This window comes from Oreochromis niloticus, linkage group LG7 (assembly GCF_001858045.2).
Source record: "Oreochromis niloticus isolate F11D_XX linkage group LG7, O_niloticus_UMD_NMBU, whole genome shotgun sequence".
NCBI classification, from domain to species: Eukaryota; Metazoa; Chordata; class Actinopteri; order Cichliformes; family Cichlidae; genus Oreochromis; species Oreochromis niloticus.
Window position 1 is genome coordinate 7,633,874 of NC_031972.2, and position 15,785 is coordinate 7,649,658.

The 15,785-nt window shown below is 40.3% G+C and overlaps 2 protein-coding genes across 2 annotated transcripts; both read right to left on the reverse strand.

Moving 5' to 3' along the window:
• Positions 1 to 2,598: 2,598 nt before the first annotated feature.
• LOC109202971 (uncharacterized) lies at positions 2,599 to 11,724 on the reverse strand. Its single transcript, XM_019361980.2, has 3 exons — positions 10,896 to 11,724; positions 10,128 to 10,156; positions 2,599 to 9,692 (listed from the first exon to the last, which is right to left on the reverse strand). The coding sequence occupies exon 3, from the start codon at positions 8,710 to 8,712 to the stop codon at positions 2,599 to 2,601; it is 6,114 nt and encodes a 2,037-aa protein (XP_019217525.1). The 5' UTR covers positions 8,713 to 9,692; positions 10,128 to 10,156; positions 10,896 to 11,724.
• A 2,122-nt stretch (positions 11,725 to 13,846) lies between these two features.
• On the reverse strand, positions 13,847 to 15,394 carry exosc6 (exosome component 6). The gene is made up of 2 exons (XM_019360776.1): positions 15,069 to 15,394; positions 13,847 to 14,517 (listed from the first exon to the last, which is right to left on the reverse strand). Exons 1-2 carry the CDS (start codon positions 15,344 to 15,346, stop codon positions 13,971 to 13,973), a joined length of 825 nt encoding a protein of 274 aa, XP_019216321.1. The 5' UTR covers positions 15,347 to 15,394; the 3' UTR covers positions 13,847 to 13,970.
• Between the last annotated feature and the right edge of the window lie 391 nt (positions 15,395 to 15,785).

Genomic DNA, 15,785 nt, shown 5'->3' on the forward strand with positions numbered 1-15,785 from the left:
TAAACTGAATACCTTTAGTAGTGCTGCTGCAAATATAAAGCCCTTCTATCATGTGTGGTTTCAAAGAAGGTGTTTTGGAGGCTCAGTCACAGAAGCTGTGCAGTCTGTTCAGTCCTGAGTGTCTCAGCTCTGAAGGGATGGATCACAGAGGAAACACCTGAGTACAGATATTAAAATACACTCAAAATAACACTCCTAAGGTCAGTGAAAACACAATTTAAACACTTTACAAAGAATTAATACATGTTTCATGAAAAATAATGTCATTAACCCTTTTTGTTGTGAGTAAATCTCACCGACTGCTTGTGGACAAGCTAGAAAGGAAGACTTATCACAGAATCTCTCCTGTGCTCCAGATGTGAAGTCTCACGCTCTGATCGTACGGCGAAGATGGTGATGATGAAGCCTCTCTGATCTGTGGCATTACAGTTTTCTGGCTGCTATGTGCTTCACACTGTTGGATTTACATGTGAAGCTTGGAGAAGACACAGGAGGACTGTGTCTCTCTTAACAAAAAAAAAAAAAAAAAAAAAGAAACCTAACAACCTCCCACCGTACCCCACATTCAACTCCCACCTACCCACTCCACTCAACTCCCCAGCCTCACACCACCAATGTCTATACAAATGTAGGGTATCAGCTGGTAACAAAAAGCAAGTTAACATATGTAGTACATATGTACACTGCTGAAACATTTCTGGCCAGAAATGTGCAGTTATCAGCCAGTGCATTTATCATCCAGACCCACCCTGATAAATGCACTGGCTGAAACATGATAAAAAGCTCATAAAAATGTATGTTTCATTGAAAGATTTGTCCAAAAATATAATCATATACTTTTGAAAAAGTTTAAAGATTATAACAAACCAAATCAATAACATTTTTGTAAATATATTTCAAAATAGAGGCACAGATAAACTGGCTTAACTGTCATTATTGCTGTAATTAGATTTTTTTTTTCTTTTTTTTTCTTTTTTAAAAAGCAACCGTTAGTCTGTGTTGTTCTCTCAGAAACAATGAAGAAGCTGTTGAACATTTATGTGTTGTGTGGGCAATCCTCTGGTCCACCCTCCCTCCCTCCCAGCCACAGTGAGACTGGGGCAGCCTGGCAGGATTTTGAAGCCTGGCTGCAGAGAGGATATGCCTACACTGTTCGTTTTAAACTGCTATATTTGATTTTTCTGACATTCATAGATTTCTGATTTTTAGATTTTCTGTAATACATAAATTGTCATCTTTTACTGATATCATTACTTAATTCATTAATTGTATTTTATGTAGACAATTAAACATTATATGCAATGCAGGGCGCTTTTCTTAAGTCAACTTTTAAATATCGCTCTACTTTCTTAAGTCATTCAAAAATATAGAAATTACTTACTGTAGTTCAAAGATCTAGATCATGAATCATCACAGGACAATACACAGTATACAGGGTCATGGTAACTATGTAGGTCTTCATGACTCCAGAATGGAGACATCGCTCTGGCTGAGAAATGAAAATAAGGTCAAGCAGTGTGTTCTTCTCTGTGGTAGGGGCAGTGATGACCTGTGCGTATCCCCTAGACTCAAACAGCTCCAGGATTGGTTTGTTTGCAATAGATAAAACATTCTCATTAAAATCACCACACACTATGATGGGATGACAGTCCATGATCTCTAATGAGTCTAATAGGCTTACCAGGTTTTTCAGGAATGGCCTCAGAGTGTAGTCTGGAGGTCTGTACACAACTGCAATTAGAGCACTGACTGGTGCTTCAACCTTTAAAGCCAGAAATTCAAGGTCAGTTACATTATGGATGTACTGTTTTTCATGCACTTGAATGTCACTTTTCACATAAACAGCAACTCCACCACATTCTGTTTGCCATCTGGGGAAAGTTTGTGTAGGACAGGTGTCTGTTGCGTTTGAACAAATTGTAATTTTCCAAGTGGAGACTCTCTGCGACAAAAGAGCCCCGCAGGTGTGTTTCTGTTAGGCACAAAACATCTGCTAGACACAATTCATGGTGACTCTTGATGTCATTAATGTGAGCTGGCAGTCCCTCTGTATTATGATGAACAATGGTGAAAACCTCTGACCTGCTCAGTGTTTGTCTCACATGTAGAAGAGGCATCATGTCATCAAGGTTGGCTTGTCTCATGTTCTCAAGTGCTGCAGTGATTTCTGGATTGGTGAATATTTTTTTCTCCTCCATATCAAGAAGATAGAGTCCATGAGAGACGTCACTCTACTGACAGCTACGTAGGCCATGCCGGGCTCAAAAATGCTCTTAAGAGAGACAACAGCTGATGTGGTTGTCATACCCTGTACCTTATGTATTGTACATGCAAAGGCCAGCTTCACTGGGAACTGTCTTCGTACCACTCCTTTCTGCTTCAGATTCTCCTCTGCTCTCTCAATGTACACCATGTCGTCTGCTGGTGTGCGGTTATTCTTTCCAGATGTCTCATTATCCATTTTAAGTCCAAGCTTGATGATGTGTTGGTCATTTTCAGAGTAAACTACTCTAAGTAGTTTTCCAAAAGCTCCATTAACCAAACCATTTTGTATGTCAATGTTTCTGGTGAGCATGACACGAGCTCCTTCTGCAACTTTCAGTGTGTCTGGTAACTCGTTTTTACCTCCTTTGAATGGTCTGTCTTGTAATGCATTCTGCCAGTTCTAGGATCCTTTCTATAATCATCTGCATGGATGTCAATGATATGAGTATGGAGCAGACCCAGTGTTGCAGAGTTGTGTGCATCCACTTCTTTGTTAGTTGCAAAAATGTGCAACGCATCAGTCGGACAATGGGCTGGTTCAGTTATGGCCTGTGACAACAAATTTCTATCTGCTTCACAAAGCACATCCAACTTTCCTTTCACACGGATTCTGTTCAGCATCTCAGCAAAGACAACATCATCTTTCTGACGCATAATCTCAGTCAGAGTGATCATCTGAAAATGCTCCCGCCACAGGTCGATCTCGGACGGGTCGTGCACACAGAGAGGTTTCGACTGTCGCACTGGGGGTAGCTGATAGAAGTCTCCAACAGCAATGACTGACATGCCTCCAAAGGGTCTCCGAGTCCCTTTGATCTGTTTGAGTCTTGCATCTACATATGCAAAGAGATGTCTTGACACCATAGACACTTCGTCAATGACGATTATTTCAGCATTCAAAAGTTCTGATCTGACTTCATCCAGCTGATTGCCAAGTCCCTGAATGGGAGGTTTTAAGCTTCTAGGGAGCTTGAGAAGAGAATGCAGAGTTGTTCCAGAAATGTTAAATGCTGCAGTCCCAGTGAAAGCAGTTAACAGGACAGTGGGTTTTGATATGTCAACGTCGTCTGCATATCTGGGCACTTTGCTCAGTATCTTAGATGCTTCTGAGTAGATGCATTTGATAAGATGTGATTTTCCTGTTCCAGCACCACCATTAATATAAAAGAAAAACTGCTCCGGATTTAGAGCACAGACTCTTTTAATGCACCAGTCTCTAACTGCATAAAATATGCAGGCTTGCTTCTTATTCAGATTCTGAAACATCTGACGTAACAATGTGGGATCAATAGCAGGGGGTTCCCTGATGGCTCTGACTTCTGTTGAAGCATCAGCCTGACGGCTGTAGTCGGGCACATCTTCCTGTTCATTTTCATTGTCTTGCTCTCTTTCTTGTTCAACAAGTGGCAACCTTACGAGATCTGATTCAGGTGCCAGATTACACCATTCGTCAGTCACACCTCTGTTCTGCTCATATTCCTCAACAGCGCTCTCAATCTCCTCGCTGTTTTTCTCATATTTCTCTCTGTTTCTTTTGACAATGTGTTGCACGTACTCAAGACAGTCAGTACCTGGTAGCTGTACACAGCCAGCACCATAGAAAGCCTGATAGGTTGGCAACGATGGTGTTTTCAGTTCGTGGTCTGAACGATGAGGAAGGTACAGTTTAAGCAGTCTTCCGTAATATTGCTCTGGATGTTTTTCTTGTGAGCAGCGGTGAAATCTGATGATAGCAGGCTTATCGTTTTTGCGCCTTTGCACAAATCCCATCTCATTGAGAAGGGGCAAAACATCTTTACCTTTTGTCTGTTGGCCATACACAATCCTGCAAGTAGCAGCAAAGTCTGCCATGCACATCTCCTCATACTCTGGTGTTTCAGGTCTGGCTTTGTATTTGTCATTCAAAGATGTCATCCAAACATTGGAAGACTCAGGTGTTGTGTTGTCCAGAACTGACAGGGGACGACTCATTTTCACAGGATTATCATCAGTTGGTATGAATATTACAGCACGTGAACATTGCTTCATGTGAAGACCACATGCACGAGCAACACACTCCTGTGCACTGATCTCTCGCTTCTTTGAATATGCCTGCATGACGGCTCTCATTTCATCGCACTCATTTACACTGTCTTTATGGGAGTTTTCAATGACAGTTTTCAGGTACTCAGATAGCCCGCCCTCTTTTTTTGATATATATTTCATTAAATAGTTTGCAGCGCCGAAAGCATCTAAAACAAAGCTTATGTCGATATTACTGTTCCAGGCTTCAAGCAGATGTGGATTATAGCCATTTATCCAAGAGTCTTTTGGATCACGCTTTAGTATGATCGTACTCCTTGTGTTCATTTTATTCAGGTATCTCTCATATTCTGCATGTGTCAACTTGCATCGAGCCAAGAGCTGCCTTAAACTCATGGAAGCGGTTTCAGGTTCATTCAGCAGCTGGTTCAGTGGTCTGAGCTTGTTCTTTGCTGTTTCTACTTCCAGTTCATCATCCTCACTGGGTCTTGTGATCATTGTCTCATTGCAGGGTGGTTTGGGAAAACCAAAACGGCACCCGGAGCTTAAACTCCTAAAGCACGTCTTTGTGTGGTTCTTACTGTGTTTTTGCACTTCTGTTACTTTCTTGTACAGTTCAGGTTGTTTATGTGGATCAGGCAGCTGAGCTGTGATGTATTTGTTTATAAAATCAACAACAGTTTGCTCATCATCCTCCTCAAACACAGGAGCACCTTCTACCCACAGGAGACAGTGTATGTGTGGGCTTCCTCTGTGCTGAAACTCAACTCTGTAAAAGTAGTCAATGACTTTGCCAAGTGGCTCTGCAGGAGATAAGAGTAAATCTCTGAATAATGCTTCAACTCTCTTGTCAAACATGCGCATTGTTGTGACAGGATTGCTTCTCAGGATGTCACACTTTGCTGACCAGTCGAGTCCTTCAAAATTGACTTGTTCACCTTGCTGCCTTGTTATTGCTTCAATCACTTCAGGCCAGCGCATTTCAGCAGCTGAAAATGTGCAAAAGAACGTGGGAGTTCCCAACTGTCTGATCATGGCAAAAAGATCTCTTGTTGTTTTCTCCCAATAGGCTGGGGTTCCTCTCAGAGGCTGCATGAATCTCACTGCATCTTTATTTCGCACCAGTTTCTCAACCTCATGCTTATCTTGTAACATGCCTGAGGTTATTTTTCTCCCATCTCTGGTCAAAGGCTTTGCCTTCCTTAACTGGATTGTCATGCTGGAAGTAGCCAAGTGTATTTCAGTCACAAACTGTGCAAAGAACAAATAGTTTGTGTCTTTGGCAAAACGATCATCAATGCAGAAAAGTCTTGATTTGAAATACCCACTGGGGGATACTTTGATCAGCCTTCTTTCATCCAGTGTGTTTTGGCCTGTAGGAAACTGCACAGGGAAGGCCATGGCCTCCAGTTTAGGTGTTTTGAAAAAACTTATTGGATTGTTTCTCTCTGCAGGAGCAACAGAGTAGATTCCTTCACTGAAACATAATATTTCCTCAGCCACATCAGGGGGCTGCAAACAGGACTCGAGTGCAAAACCACCATTAGTCAGTCCATCTGCTTGCTCTGAATCATCTCTCATCTGCTCATGTGGTTGTTCACCATCACAGGGTAACATGTCAATATCCTGTTCATTTTTATTTTGTGCTTCACTCAGTGCATTTTTCTCACAGCTGTCAATTTCCATTAAATCAGCCTCATCATAATCGTCCTCATTCATGTTTTCATCATCATCCTCCTCATCTTCATCAGGAAGTGTTGGATCACACAGCTCAGCATCATCTCTGATGCTCACATCCTTATACTGTGGATGAATCTGCTTGAGTTTATGCAGTGCTTGCACAAGTTTAGACCAGCTTACAGTCTGAAACAGCTGATGACCTTTGTAAGACAAGCGTCTCTTCAGTTTTACTCTCATCACCTGAGAATTAATTCTCAATCGAGGCAATGCTTCAACAGTTTCCTGTACCTCTGATGGGACACAGACCACATTTCCTCTAATTGCTCTTTGTCTGCCTTTGGGAAGAGGAATAATCTTGGCAAATGGTATGCACTTGGCTACGAGATGTCTCTCCAGTATGTTGAGATCTGACAATTCAGGTGGAATATCAGCAAGATCCAGTTTATTGGCAACAGCAAGTGCTGGCATGGATCCATTTTTAAGATGATTGTGGCAGGTGTGACAAATCCACTCTCTCTTTCTCTCATCAGGCACATTGCACTGCTCATTTCTGCAGTTTTCATCACAAACATGAACAAACTTTCCTGTCAAACATGTTGCAACCACATGTGGGTTTTTGACATAATTTGACCTTCTGCAGGGTCGTACTTGGTTTGGAAATGAAGCCTTGAAACATACAGTACATGGGTATGATGGTCCAACTTTGATTTGTGATTTGAACACCGATATGGCCTCGTTGATCACACTGTTGTCACTCTCTTGGGTTTGTCTGTTCACCCATCTGTATTTCCTTTTTATTTTCATGGCACATCTCATGTTGTGCATAATCTTAAATGCAAGATTACTTTGATACCTGTCTCGCATTAGTTGTTTCATCAGTTGTCTGTGTCTTACTCTGAAGGTGTTGTCATTTGCATACCGCTGAGTAACTCGACATCTCTGTCTCTCTCTGAATTCTAAGTTTTCTCGATACCTTTTAGTGATGTAGCTTTTTTTCTCCTCTCTGAAATCAGTATTCTCATAGTAACGTCTTTTAATATATTGTTTTTGATTTTGTCTAACTTTAGCATTCTCACAGTAACGTCTTTTAACATACTGTTGTTGTTTATTTCTGAATTCAGCATTCTCACAGTAACGTCTTTTAATATACTGTTGTTTTTTCTGTCTAACTTCAGGATTGTTTTTATATACCTCGCTTGTGCAAGATTTTTTCTTTTCTTTGTACTCTTTATTTGAAGCATACTTTTGTCGTTCTTTCCTTTTTTGGTTTTCTTTTCTCTGATTTCTGGGTTTCTCTGATGCCATTAATCTTCTTTTCATTTTGTGCCTTTGTTGTTTATTAACTTTTTTCAGTTTTTGTAAAACTATATCAGAAAGGTCACAGGCAGCAACATTTTTTATTGCAGCATTTGATTGACATGAAAAACCATCCCTTGATGGAAGGAAACTTAATTCACTGCATAGTTCTTCAGTTGGTATATTAGGAGGTTCATTCTGATCTTCATGTGATGTGAACTGAGTCATGTGGACTTCTTTTTGTTTCACCAGTGGTGTACAAATGGACATTTGACAAAAGATGTTCTCAGTCAGATCAGTGGTTGTGTTTCTCCTTGGAGTAAAGGGGTTTGCTTCATCAACAGTTGTATCAGAGTGAGTAGGTGCCACAGCAGTGGCAGCTGTTGGTCTGCAGACTGTGTCTGTGATAGTATCACTCAGGTTGATTGTGCTCATACTGTAAAACTGCACAGGCTTCAGCTCATAGGTACAAGAGGGTGATATCTCCATCTCTTCATAAGAATCTTGGAGCCTCTTAATCATGTCACTGAGGAGTGTGAATTTCAGCATCACAGCTGTACCACGATTACGTGACCATAGTGCTAGAGGAAGACCACTGGGTGTTCTGGGGTGTGGGTCAAAGAACCCATATTTTCCTGATGTGGATCTGAACACTGCGATACACAATCCACTCATAATCAGTAAGGCATACTGCACATCTGACAACAGGCAGCTCAGTCCTGCTTCTAAGCTGAGAAAGGTATCTACTGCTTCCTCTGGAGGTTCTTCAAATGTCCCATACCGGGAAGGCTGTGTCATGTCGACATGATACATAGACCTGTGAGCATCAACTTTGTCTGGCAGCTCATCGGTTGCCAAATGAATACTCTTGGGGAATCTTTTCTTGGCCTCTTTGTACATCACATCACCTTTATCCAAGACCAGATTAAGGTCAACTGTAGACATGTTTTCATTCTCATGAAGGAAAGCAAGAAATGTGAGTGAGTTACATGTGCACTGACTGTTTCTGGAGTCTCCATATTTAGGATGTGCCTGGCTGTGAGATGCACAGACATGTGTTACAGAGGGCTGGTTTTCAAGGTTCACTCTTTCTGCATGAGATGGCCCTGCCACATCACTGTGATGGCCTCTTTTCACAATATCAGCATAACCCACCTGTGGGGCACTTGACACCTCAGGTTGGTCTCTATGGTTTACCTGATGTTCATTAAATGCATGCTGCAATCCAGTCTTTACAGCATCTGCATAGGATACCTGTTGTACATGTGCAGGAACATGTCGACCTGCCTGTTTGACACCATCAGCATTGGTCTTTCCAGACACACGGTCTTCTGCAGAGCTCTGAGGAAAATCACACTCAGTTTGTTCACATGTTGGTACTTTGTGAAACTCATGGAACTTCTTCCAGCGTTGTTTTGCAGCTTGTGACTTTTTCTGCTTTTTTGGCATTTTTACACACCTTTAAGTGTTTCTGTTAGTCTTTAGAAAATGTATTCAAAAAACAAGAGTGGCACACAGCAGGAGATGTTTTCTTTGTCTTTATATTTCAGCTTTTATTTCTCAGAAACAATGTCTTTGTTTGTTTGACAGTTTGTCAGTCGAGAGAATATTATGTACTCTCTTTATTGGCTTGGCACAACTTAGCAGCAAGCCCAGAATGAAAAACAGGTAGAGAGAAAATTTAGAAGAGAGAATAGACAGAGCAGGAGAGACGCGGCTGGGAAATGACAATCAAACCGTGAATTAGAGTTTTCTTTATTTGTTCAGTTTGTTCTCAGGTAGAGGCAATATGCACTCTTTATTGCTTTAATGGCTTGGCATTTTTCAGCAGCAAGCCAAGAGTGAAAAACAGGTAGAGAGAAAATTTAGCAGAGAGAACAGGCAGAGCAGGAGAGACACGGCTTGGAAATCAAACCGCAGAGTTTTCTTTGTTCAGTTTGTTCAAAGGTTGAGGCAAAATATGCACTCTTTATTGCTTTATTGGCTTGTGCATTTCTCAGCAGCAAGCCAAAGAGTGAAAAACAGGTAGAGAGAAAATTTAGCAGAGAGAACAGAGAGAGCAGGAAAGACACGGTTTTGAAATCAAACCGTAGAGTTTTCTTTGTTTGTTCAGTTTGTTCAAAGGTTGAGGCAAAATATGCACTCTTTATTGCTTTATTGGCTTGTGCATTTCTCAGCAGCAAGCCAAAGAGTGAAAAACAGGTAGAGAGAAAATTTAGCAGAGAGAACAGACAGAGCAGGAGAGACACGGCTTTGAAATCAAACCGCAATAAGATTCTTGGTTTGGCAAAATTTCTCACAAACCACAGGGTGAAATACAGATGGAAAGAAGGCAGAGACAACAGGTGGAGCAGGACAGAGGATAGAGGGGATGTGGGGTTGGGATGTGACAGAGAAGACTGGAGATCTGGTCCTTGTTCTTCTGCACACTGTGAACAAAAAAGAAGAAAAAAATAATAATTTTATTAAAATTATATCACATGGTAATTGTATGAACTAATTGTGACTACTGAAAAAGGACAAAACAAATATTGAAGCTAAACTGTTGTTGGCTGCCATGTGCAAAAAGTTGCATAATTGGGCACTTTTTAAAATAAGAAATATTTATTTAAATTCAGCAATAATATTTTTAATACAAATATGATTGAGTGAATCATTAACTAATCACATGTAGTGTGACTACAAAAATGTACGAAAAAAATATTTTAGCCCAATTGTTAAGCTGCACTTATGTGTATTTATTATAAAATTGTGTTTAAAAGGTCTAGTTTGAATGAAAGATTGAACCCATCACTTTACAGCTTATATAAGTCAGATTATTTTTTTATTTTGGTATACTTCTCTTACAGTATGTGCACACCTACCAGGCAAAGCACAGATGTCAGTCAAGTTCCTGAAAGTGTAAGACGAGAAATAATATGTTAGTTGTCTGTACAGTGTTATCAGACTTACAGAAATACAAAGCCCACACGACATGATATACTGAACTTATAGTCAGCAGGGTAATTATAGAGTAATATAGCACACCAGCTGACACAGCAACCATTTTGTAATTCAAACTAATTAACTGAAGTATTTCCACTTATGTAAGGCTACTGTTAGACTGTTACTAGCATTAGCATTGCTGCTAGCGCTAGCATTCCTGCTAGCATAAACACTTCAGTTAGTGTTAGCACTGCAGCTAGCGTTAGCATTGCAGCTAGCGTTAGCATTGCAGCTAGCGTCAGCATTGCAGCTAGTGTTAGAACTGCTGGTAGTGCTAGTACTCTTACTGTTAAAACTGAGCCACAATGGTAATAATAAAGCTCATTCGTTACTTTTGTCTCACTGATCACCAATAAATATCACAGGAATATTCTTTTTGTCAGTTAACAACTGCTAAGGCTAGTGTTAGCACTATCGCTAGCGTTAGCATTGTTGCTAGCATTAGCATTGAAGCTAGCATTAGCACTGCTGCTAACAGCAAAACGTCATAAACCGATATAAATGATAGCGAAGGTTATTCTTTTTTTGCTTTCTTTATTCTTTGAACTCTATTGAACTTTAAAAAGACTTGATATGTGAGTTTAAATGTCAAACATGTATTTTTACCATCATAAAAATAAAACAGTGCAGTACCGTATTGTACTTACCACAGCAGAGAGCAAAGCGGAATGACGACAGTTGGTGCAGTGATTCGTTAAAGACCGATGAGGCGTTCAGGTAGTGCTTGGTAATTTGAGCATCAGTTTGAACAGCAATATTGAGCATATACATTTCTCTGTCATAGAGAGACAGAGGTAAAAAAAAATACACAAGACACATCAGCATACAAATTGGTACTTTTTGCCTGAGTATTAGCAAATGAGTGACATACAGAGAAAGAGGGCAACGGGCATTAAACGAGAAAATAAAAAGTATTTCATCTTGAATTGTTTTGTGGGTTTTATTTTAAGACTACTTTGAGTGTATTCGTAGGGAGAAAAACTATACAGACTAAAAACAGAGACATTAAATGAGATTACATCATTTAAAATGTGGGAAAATCCACTACAGACAGGTAGATGCTGTGAGCTTTAATTATCCAGACAGAAAGGAGTATTTAAAAGTCATCAACTGACTCCAACTGCCCAGATCTGAAAAACCTGTGTGCAGAAGACAAGTCCACCAATACACAATAAGCTTGAATTTAAAAGGCCAAGGAGAATGCTCTATTCAGTCGGCTTATACTAACTGCTGACATACTTTTAATCTGTGGCAAAACCCTGTCAAATCTGACTTGTTGAACCTGTTGACTTAATCTAACTCCAACCGCTTTGTTGTAACAGAAATTTTTAAGATGAATCAACAGACATTTTTACAATTAACCTTGGCAGAGTGAGACAGAGCTCGTTAAGCAGGCAGGTGTGAGCCTGGTTGCTATAGTGACTGCACCCAATGGCTCCATACACACACACAGACATGCACCTCACTTTTGCTGCTTAAAATGAACAGAAAAGTCAGGCCGAAACAAATCCTTCCCAAATAAAAAGTACAAGTCGCACTGACAAAATTCTTTCACCGTGAGCGGCAGCAAGGTCCAGTCTACTGAATTCTCAATTTTCATGCTTGTGGAGTTTATTATATGGACGTGGTGACAGTGGAAAGACACCATGCTCTTCTGATTTTCAAACGAACCTTCTGAGCCATTTTAACATTAGAGTCTATGGAAGAGTTGGAGGGAGGAGGCTGTGCATTGGTGACATTTCTGAAAGAACCATAACACCTAGTACAATAGTAAACACATTGGATGAAAGAGGACAGCGATGGCTACGTTTTGAGGGTAAAATCATACTTGTAGAGCAAACGCTGCGGACACAGCAGCAGTTTTAAAAAATATTTTAAGATTAATTTTTTTGCTCCTCTCACTCTAGCAGTTGAGCTGTCTCACTCTAGCCCCAACATTCCGTCCCATACACACCCATTATAAACTCTGAAACGGGTGAAAAAACATCATGAAACTTAAACTGGAACTGAAGAAAAAGTATAATAGATATTGAAAAGATAAATACAAGTTGAATAGTTGAATGTCTTGTCTTCGTTTTAAAGTTTGAATGGTGGTTCTACGTCAATGTATGTAAAATTAGATACAGTTTAAAGAGGAGTAATTTGAAGGAGAATTTGAAGGGTGTCCCCATTGAAATACATGGGAAATTTTTGTTGAAAAAAGTTGAATAAAATTAAAAATATAAATGTTAGAAATGAGAAAAATAGAAGCAGTCATGTCCAAAAGAAGAGGAATCTAACGGTGTTTGAATGGTTTTTCTAAGTTAAACGGTTTTGAAGGAGATAGAGTACAAAAAACGTACGGAAGAATAAAATAGAATAATAAAGATTAGAAGAACAATACTGTGAATGCTTTTACAAGCATTCACACTAATAAATAATATGACACACCAGTTTAAGGGTGGACACTTTAGTTATCAAATCTGAAGCAAAGGGTCAATAATGTTGACCAGAATTTTCCGAAGTAAGTTAAAGAAAGGAGAAACATGCATTACATTGTTTCAGTCTGTTATGAATGGGATGTCACCAAAGTTCATATGCATGTGAAGGCAGACAAGCTAATACTTTTAGCAATACAGTCCATAAAAGAGGTGGTCTAAAATAACATGCATATTTAACAACTGATTCCACTTTGACAGGCAGGGAATAATCTAATGTAAGTCTCTGAGGCTCTAGCTTTTTCAATAAAGTGTTTTGTTTTAATTCTGTATTGTAGATGATTACCATATCTGTCTCATCTAACCTAATTTTGTTTCTTACATTTTAAGCCAGCACCATGTGACAACCTCTGCTTGTAGAAGGCAGAGATATGCTTCTGTTAATGCCCTGCAATAATTAAGCTCTTTTTGGGAAATGCTCTCTTGGCACCTATAAATAACATTATCTCAGTTTGGTACTCGTGATTGTGGCCCTGGGTATGACCTGTGGACATGATTTATGAATCATCAGTGAAACCCCCCCCCTCCAAAAAAAGAGGGTCCCTTAAATCCTCTTAAGACATTACGCTGGACAAGGTGAAACTACCCAATATTTCACAAGATTGAGTTGTCTTGACATGTTCATCCCAGATATGTTACAGTCTGCTGGAACCTCCAAATAACATTTTGCTTGTGTGATGAATAAAGGTAAGTACAAAGCTTGAGTGCTGCAGCATGTTTGTGGTAAAGATAGTCATTAACCACAGCCAGATTTCACTAAAACATTAGGGTGCCCCCTAATGGTATGAGGATGACTTGTAGAACACAAAATTATGTTGACACAGATGTAGCCATACCTTACCTGCTCTGCCAGGACACAAGACAAGGACAAGTTTAATGGTTGTGTAATTCTGTTTGTGACAGAGGGTGTTGACAAACTTTTTGTGACCAAATCCATCTGTAATTATATTGCATATATTGCTTATATGAGGCTATTTGCATTGCCAGAGTTCACCTACTAAAAATATACCAGTTGAACAATTTCTCTCCAGTGTTGTGGGAAGCATTTAGTGTCAAATCCCAGGGAGAATATACATTATTTAACTGTCTATATTTAATGAGGAAATGCAAAGAGGCGAATCTCAGAGTGAATATTTTTCTTTTAATATATAAACTAATACCACACATGGAAAAATAGATCATGTTCTTTACTAACGATTGGAAATGATCTACAGGAAAAACTAAACGGAGGAGTTCGTGGTTCACTCAGCTCTCTGATTGTGATGGAGCAGCTTTGCGCACAGCCTTTGTCAGGGCACGCTGGATAACTGGGTACAGTTTATAGCATCCCTCAATACAGGTCCTCACCCCAGCGGTCAGAGTCTCTTCAGTCATGTCTCCATCAGACTGCAGTCCAGAAATCTGGTTCAGGCTTGGGAGGAATGCGACAGTCAGACCGCCCTGGTTCTCACAGCTCACTGAGCTGCAGCCATTTTCCTCCATGTAGGAAGGGTCAACCACATAGGAGGTGCCATCCTGGCGCATGGAGCAACCGAGCACCAGATCATACATTTCGATCCCCGCATCTGCAAGCGCAAGAGAGGCGCATGTGACGGCATGGGCCAGAACTGAACCGCTGTTCTCAAGAACCATCACGCTGACCTCGATCTGAGAGCGAGGGTATTTGTGGAGACATATGGCGGGCTGCAGGCTCTCATGTAACATCAGGGAAAAGTCCTTGTCCTGACTCCCCTGAATCCAGGAGCCCCTCTCCGGGCAGGAAAATGGAGCAAAGCGCATGTCAGTAGTCAATCTGGACACAGAGAAAAACAGTTGTGGTTGAGTCTTTTTTTTTTTTAAACTCTCACAGATATCAGTGTCCACTTCAAACTGAATGCTTTATGGTATACCCACATAAGCTCAGTTTTCTACCCAACTATGGTACTAAATAACAGTTCGCAGTGAAAGTAATGCAAAAACTCTTATCAAACACAAGGAGTTGCCTCTTTGTGAACATTTATGATTTATGGATATGTCAAAAAGCATTTTATTCCCCTAAAAAAGTGCTGCATTTGGATTAAGTCAATAATGTCTCCAGCAACTGTTTTGGGCAAAAGTTAACATTCTGTTGCATTTCGATTGTTTATGGGGTTTATTAATGTTTAGACTAGTTTTCACGCATGTGTAGTTTAGAACAGTGGTGGAAATAAAGAAAACCCCAAAATGCTGCTGTCCATGTAAGACACAGCAGGCTGTATTTTTATTATGACTTCACAGTTTAATCATCAGAAACCTATGTCTTTGTTTGTTGTGTTGTTAGAGCAGTCAATATGCTTAAAGATTTAAAACAAACAAACTCCATACCTTCCACATTTCATATCCGTCTCATCCTTCCGGTCTGTTTCTCTGGGGCCGTAAACGCAGCACATCAGCTTGGTGTTTCCAGCCTCTAAGTACGCGGAGCCTTTAGCTTGGCTCACCAGGCCACAGCGGACGAAAACGGGCCGGACGTCGACCTGATCCCGCCGCCGACCGTCCGCTCTGGGCCCCTTCGAGGGCAGAACCGCCGCCGGATCGCACGAAAACAGAGACGGGCTCTGAGACACTTCTGGACCACGAACACGTTTGGTGTCAGTCGGCATGTTGAAGTAAATGACCCAAGCAACCGGTCCCGCACGAAATCTCTTCCCCTAGAAACATAGCATGCGGGAGAAATGCTTCCGCTAATATACGCACACTGAAGGATATTACATCAGAAAAGCGAAATATCGAGTACGTACGGATGCAGCAATATTTCATCATTATTACTAGTCAGTTCCTCTGCCATAAAATAACAGTCACAAAAAAGTGATACATGTTATTGATCAAGGACAGAATACAATCATTTCTTTTAAAAATGTATATAAATAAATAACAACATTAGTTAAAAAAGTTAGAATACATGTTCGGCTCGACTTGAAACAAAAGCTGGAATTCATTGGGCTTGCGGACTTTTCTCACATATTTCTCTACATCAACTAATATATTTAAAAACGACAACAAAAATCTGAGCTGACACCGTTTTAGTTGCATCAGCCAAAG